This window comes from Atta cephalotes (assembly GCF_000143395.1).
Source record: "Atta cephalotes unplaced genomic scaffold scaffold00066, whole genome shotgun sequence".
Classification (NCBI taxonomy): domain Eukaryota; kingdom Metazoa; phylum Arthropoda; class Insecta; order Hymenoptera; family Formicidae; genus Atta; species Atta cephalotes.
This window is the reverse complement of record NW_012130130.1, coordinates 815889-823488: the sequence shown is the minus strand read 5'-3', so window position 1 is coordinate 823488 and position 7600 is coordinate 815889. Positions and strand designations below refer to the sequence as shown.

Here is a 7600-nt window from a genome sequence, read left to right as displayed (position 1 = left end):
AGTTATACTTACTACTATTATTATTAACTTAATTAAATTAGTATATATTATTATTAATTATTAATAAATAAATAATATATATAGTGTGTATATATATATATATATATATATATATATATATATATATATATATTGTTAATAACAGTCGCTATTTATCGATTATTTAATGATTTTTTTACAAAATTGCAAAATTACAAATATGCGCTAATTTAAATAACTTCTTTTTTTTAATTATGGCGTTCCGTGGAAACGACGTGTCGGTGTCTTAGAATCACTCTTAAATCCCCAAAAACTCATAGATTAACACGCTACTGCCAAAAATGACAGATTAATTGATCAGCTATTTTTCTGTCTGTTGCAGCGATAAAGGTAGCGGTCATGGTATCTTAGAATTTAGCACGGACAAGGCGGGTCAAGACGTGACACCATTGAATTTAGAATTTGACGAGCCCAAACAGAGAAGCTCGACCTTAAACTCGATAACTGGTGAGCAATTATTTCTTTTGTTCGGCCTCGTTTCGAGAAAATAATGTTTCGATTTTTCTCGTGTTTGCTTCTATTCTGTTTGAGGAATGTTATTTATTGCATGATAGGAGAGAGTGGAATAAGTCGGACCTGTTTGCAGTTTTTGCTCTCTATAAATCGTAAATAAAGTCCGATCGTAAAATCGAAAATGTCATTGGAAAGATCATTTAATTCTCTTCATTTCTGCTTTAAACCATTTTGACGTATCTTTCACCTGTGTTGAACTATTATATAATGGAAAACGTAAAAACACTTTTTCCGATTTGGAACTATTGATTGGTCGAAATCGGACACTCCTATTTTTATGGACTTTTAGATATAATTTTAAACTATTTTAATGTATTTTTGTTAGTATTGAGTAAAAACGAGCAATTTGACAGTCAAAGATAAAAATTGTAAAAATTCAGAAAAAAAAAATTACTGACAATTTTTATTAGAATTGACAATATTTTTATTAGAATTGAAATCAATAAAACTCAATCAATCTGAATCTGTTGACTCATAATATTTTACTGATTTAATTCCTTGGACCAGATCAGCCGATTTATAAATTAGAGAGAGATTTATAAGTTACCTATTGAACTGTAGGTCCGATTTTGATACGAGTCCTTTCGAACTTTGGAACAAATTTTACAATAAACCGCAAAAGTGATCATAAAACGCTCGATATTTTTGAATTCTACACTCTTTAATTATCTTAAATCATTACTTTTCAAAGAAAGGATGTCAATAAGGCCATTTTTTGGACCAAATCACTTCAATCACTGTGCTATTTTATCTCTCTCGATGGAAACTCACAACCCACTTGGATAACTGAACCGTTATCCAAGCAATTAAGTGCTGAAAATAAGGCACTCTTACATCACAGATTTACATATCATACACAGTTACAGTCTGTTTCATTTCATGATGAATTTTCATCAAAACTACTTTCTCAAAAACTATTTGTATATATGGTGGTAAAATGTCAAAGCGGTATTTTATCCCTTTATCACATTGAAATCGAGCTTTGTATTAATCAGTACATTTTATTTTGCCCAAGTATATAAGCAATAATGTTGCTTATAAAAAATTGAACGATGAAACATAGTTTAAAGTTGACTTAGAGAATTTAGAAAATGTGATAAATATTAGGAAGGAGCTACTTCTTACATTCTGCGTGCTTGTGAAACTTAAAGGATTGGCAGGTTTTTCGATTCCATCTAATCTGATCTTCGTTTATCCTTGGTACAACTCAAATCGATAATACAATAATTATAATTTGTGAAAATATTGAATTCTTGTAACACTAGCTTTATGCTGTTTTTCATGCTTGAAACAGAACTACTAGATTTCAGCTTGGAGTTCAATTAAGAAATGCAAACATAACTTTTTGTATTAAGCGTTCCTTGCCTTTAATTATTTATTTAGTTTGTTCTAACACTTTAGACTGGTATTCGACACATAGCAATAGTAGAAAAGCTCTTTCGCTTTATTCAAATAAAAATAGTTTGATAATTGATTTCGCAATTACTTTTCTTATTTTATTAGTTTATCAGTTTCTTATTCGATTAGCGTTGTCAACGTAGATTTTAGTTATGCGCTATTTAGTAATTATCAGAATATTTCGATTTAATACAAATAAAGTGAAAGAACTTTTTCGCTATTGCTGTGTGCCGAACACTCTAAAATGCTGTGATAGAAAACAGACGTTGAAAAGAGACAATACAAACAATCGATAATTAAATAAATGAACATTTTAAATGGCGCATAATACTAAAATCTACGTTAAGAACGCTAATCAAATTATTAATAATCGAGATATTGAATTACAAGAATTCAATATTGTTTTCAAAAACTATTGTATCATCGAGTTAAGTTGAATCAAAGGAAAACGAAGATTTAATTAGATAAGATGGAATTGATTTAAAAACCTCGATTTTTTAAGTTTCACAAGCACACAGAATATAAGAAGTAACTTTTCCCCAATATTTATCACATTTTCTAAATGTCACGAATTCTCTAAATCAACTTTAAACTACAGTTTTATCGTTCAATTTTTTATAAGCAATATTATTGATCTTACTTAATCAAAATAAAATGTACTGATTAATACAAAGCTCGATTTCAAAGTGATAGCAAAGGGATAAAATAATCGCTTTGACATATTTTATGCACTATATATACGAATAATTTTTGAGAAAGTATGATGATGGGGTTCATTGATAATAGGATAAAAACAGACACTGTAACTGTGCGTGATATTCCATGTAAATCTGCGAATGTAAGAGTGCCTCATTCTCATCTTGCTTGAATAATAAACGATTTTAGGAGGTTGTAAGTTACATCGAGAGAAAAATAGCACAATTTGAAGTGGTCCAAAAAACGGCGTTATCGACACTCTTCCTTTTAAATAATGATTTACAAGATTTAAAAAAAATTTTTTTTTTAATTTTCGCGTGATGGTTGAAAATACATATTTGCGTCTATTCTATGAATGTTATAACGGAGAACTGTCAAACTGAACTGTAATATTTTCGATGTCTTATAAGGATTTTACATTATAAATAACAAATCTGCTTAACTGTTCTTATTTAGAATACGGTTCGATTTAGACTACTCTCTCCTATATGATACATAGATTCTCTATATAGCAGGGTATTTCCTTTTAATATAACCGATTCAAGATTTTTCACTTCGGATGTTTTTGATCTTTGTTCATTAATTAACAGCAAGATTCCTTGTAAAGATTGATCACAAACATTTGTGCCCCCATTAACGTCTCACATTTAGCGCTAAATATATCCGTAAATATAAACAGTAACACTAAATTCATCTGATCTAAGTTTTATTTATTTCACAAGAAAATTTTAATGAAAGTTTATATAGCTTTGATCATAAGTATAGAGCACTCAGTTTATTGCATTTTCTTAGAAAAGGCAACAATAAAATAAAAAAAAATTACGAAATGTTAAACTTATAAAAATAAATATTTTACAATAAAATTATTTTTAATCTATTTTTCATTAAATATAGAACATTTACGTCAATTTGTGAAAATGCTGTATACTTTTAGCCAAGACTACGTATTTAGCGCTAAATGCGCAACATAAATTGGGATCTCAGAATCAACTATGTATTTAAGATCCGCTTACAATTTGTAATAATTTCAAAAGCATTTTATGTTTCTTGTAGGCTTCTTAAAATGTATTTTGCCTCCAGCTCGATGTAGTTCGTTATTATTATCAATTATTTCGATCTATTTAACGTTTATTATGATGATTTCCTTTCTCTTTCCTTCCATCCAGCTCTATCTCTCTTTTATCTCTCTCCTCTTTTAAGCGTATTGCTTTTTGTTTGAGTCCTAAGTTCGATAACACCTTGAAACCTGGTTGTTCAGGCATGCTAACCCATCTCAAGCGCAGTATACCGGATCTACGGCAACACAAGATTCATCTGCAGCCACTTACCAGTCACGATTACCTTGCGAAACAAAGTAAGTACTCTGTACATTCGGAATATTCTGAAGTAGATTGGCTTGAGCTCGTTGCATCTAAAGTCATCCCTGACTTGTCGTATTGTGTCGAGTGGCTACACCACTCGCCAGAATCCTGAAGAGAACGTATGTCGTTTCATTTGTATTAATTTTTAATCGCGACATACGTCATAGTAGAGAGTATCTCGCAGCGCGATTGCATATGTGTATGCGATAATAGCACCCAATTTATGTAATGTACCTCCCATATTCGTGGTACTTACCGGTGGCGTTTAAAACCTAGTGACCACGCCACCGACGAAATCAGCGCGCCGGAGTTCCGCCGCCGGCGAGAGTTGCCTCAATCAAAATGTTCATCCCACTTCGACAACGTCAAGCCACTACACCACACCATCGCCTCCGCAGCATCCTCATTCTCATGGTAGGGGCCTCATTTCTTTTAATCTCATTATCAGTATTTACCGCGACCTCCGTCACTTTTCGCTTTTATTCTAAAAAGTATGTGTGTGTGAATACAGTGTTTATATAATTTATATAATTCTCATTGTGTTGTGTAACAATGGGTGTGGATTTCATATCAATGTGTGTGGAATATCATGTCAATTTTATAAAATTCATGGTATTAAATTTATACATGTTTATACCTTGATGGAAAAAAATCGCTAAAATTATTGAATTCGACAATGAAATTGTTGAAATAAGAAATGAAAATGATTGGAATATTGTTGAAATTCTTTCATCATGAATAATACTTTTAATATTGAACACTATGAATTTGAACGATAATTAATGAAAATTGATGAAGATTAATGAAAAATATCGAAAATTAATGAAAAATATTTAATATTAATACTAATTTATACGGAGATATTGAACACTTATATAATATTGAATGTATATTAAAATGAATCCTGAAGATAATTACTGAAAATGCATGAAAAAAAAATGAAAAATAATGCAAGACATGTAATAGTTTTACTATTTATTATACACTGAAATATGGTGAAAAATATTATGAATTTTGGGGAAAATTAATGAAAATATCTGAAAAGTAATGAAATGGGAACGAAATACACAATATTTTTATAGATTTGTCAATAAAAGTTACTGGAAACGGAAAAAGGATAATTAAAATGTTGGAATTAGTAGTTGAAGGACAATGAAATTTGCTGAAATATGGTGAAATCAGTTAACATTGTAACGAAAAGCGTTGAATTTGGAAGAATTGTCAAGAAAATTTATAGATCTATTCAAAGAAATTGAATTATACCGATTATATTATAAATCCTGAGGATATTGAATAAGGATGAAAAATAATGCAAGACATATAATATTTCCACGGTATATTGTACACTTAAATATGCTGAAGTACTATGAATTTTCAAGACAATTAATGAAAATATCTTAAAATTATTGAAAATGCATGAAAGAAAATGAAAAATAATGCAAGACATAATATTTCTATAATTTATTGTACACTGAAATATGCTGAAATATTTTTGAGGAAAATTAAATTATGAAAAATCTGAAAAATAATCGGAATGAAATATACAATATTTTTAGATTTATCAATGAAAGTTATCAAAAACGGAAATACAGGATAATTAATTTATAAAGGATAATTAAAATTAATACTGAAATTAAATAATAATTGACAGATTGTAAAAATTGCAGAAATATGATAAAATTTGCTAAAATATTGTAACGAAAAGGTTTGAATTCGTATAATAGTTAAGAAAATTGTTAAAATATTCTGTTGATATAATATATATATTAATTTTATATATATAATATATATATTAAATATATATATTAATATATATATTAATTATGAAAGCAAAGAAATATTAAAGTACTATTTTCACTTCTTTCTATAAAAAGAAATTAAATTATTATATATATAAATGGATACTGATTGTTGAGTTTAAAAATATACCAAATCAATATGACAAAAAGATAAAAAAATGTATATATGAAAATGATATGAAATGTAAATGTATATGAAATGTAATTGATTTTTTAAATTTCTTAAAGTGTATTAAATCATTTATTTTTTTCTAATTTTAAGATTGCGATTTGGACTACTTTTATTATGATTCACATGTAATATTAAATTTTTATGAAAAATATTGAATTTAATGAATTTTGCTGAATAATTCGTCATTATATTCTCGTGTTCAATGATTTTTACTGTAATCTTAATAATTCAGATTAAATTGTTAATGAAATAATACTGAAATTGAGTCATTTGATAGAAATTTTAATATGAAATTCAGTAAATTTTGATAATATTTCATCATTATTCGTCATAATTTAGGAAAAAATTTCCATCAAGATATCAACAATAAATATGAAAATTATATAAAAATTGCATAATATTACATTCATTGATGTTTACGTCAACATTAACATGATAAAATTATATCTAACATCTATGACGTTAAATCCACACCTATATTTTTTAGAGCATTTGTCTCACTTACGTTAATTGATATGAAATTCCGCCATCTTATGCTATCATCATATTAAAAATCATTCATTGTCAAAAATCGAGTATATCGGTAACTGCACTGAAATGTTGAATTATTGCTCTGTGAGCTATGTTGGAATGAATTTTGATTGCAATCAAATCGAGTTGCCGCGAGATGAAGACATTTGATTCTTCCAGGCGACTTTCAAAGTGGCCCAGGTCGGCCCGTAGAGGAGCTCAATGCCAGGATCGACCAATTGTCGCGACAGGTGTCTTCGTTGGAACACACAATGGCCGGCGACATCAGATTGATCTTGAGTTTGCTCCAGCAGACTCTCAACTCATCGAGAGAGAGCTCTAGTATCGAAATGATGCCGGGAACTGTGCCAGCTGGTGCGAGGCAGAGCAACCGTGCACCCGCATTGGTTCAAAGATCGGCAAGTGAGCCGCAGCCACCGACAATTCCGACGAGCAACGGAAGTGGGAAGATTCAACCTAGCACGTCGCATGGCTTGTTCAGGTAAAAACGAAGTAAATGAGATTTCGCGAGTTAAATTCCGTGAATTCTACAGCTTTGGTCATAAAGTACCCTCACACATTGCGTAAATATTCTATTAAGGAAAAATATATTAAAACAATTTTATTGAGAAATAATATTTATTTTTATAAAAATTTTAACGTTTTGTTATTGTAATTTTTCGGCTTTTATTACCATCTTTTCTAAGAAAATAATAAATTAAGGGTACTTTATAATAGTCAATGCTGTAATTATTCAAATCGCGTACCTCTCTCGTGCATTGAATTTCATTAATAAAGTTAGTCTCGCGTGCAACTGTCGTGTGCGACAGCAACAATCTTGCGGAGAGAGGATTTGCGATGCTCCACGACGCGATAGATTCCGAAACTGAAATCTGACCCGCAAGAAGTAATTGATATTTTGTTATTCTTAAAAAGCCTTCTTTCGAAATCCCTGGATCAGTTGCATTTGATTTCGGCGTCTTTTATTTTGGAAAAGTTGGACAAGTTCCGAAGGTGACCACCATCACATATTCTTCTTTGAACTCTTTTGCGAGTAGTGTCACGGAAATCGAGTCTAACTGAATAGCACGCGACGTATCATATATATATAT

At 29.7% G+C, this 7600-nt stretch overlaps 1 protein-coding gene across 1 annotated transcript in view; it reads left to right on the top strand.

Annotated features, from left to right (window-relative positions):
* LOC105623872 (potassium voltage-gated channel subfamily H member 2) overlaps nucleotides 1–7600 on the top strand; it is a 168446-nt gene that overhangs the window by 153274 nt on the left and 7572 nt on the right. The window contains exons 17-20 of the mRNA XM_012205245.1: nucleotides 362–486; nucleotides 3905–4000; nucleotides 4284–4421; nucleotides 6669–6990. Of these exons, the coding sequence (XP_012060635.1) occupies nucleotides 362–486; nucleotides 3905–4000; nucleotides 4284–4421; nucleotides 6669–6990 (681 nt within the window). The remainder of the gene's footprint in view (nucleotides 1–361; nucleotides 487–3904; nucleotides 4001–4283; nucleotides 4422–6668; nucleotides 6991–7600) is intronic.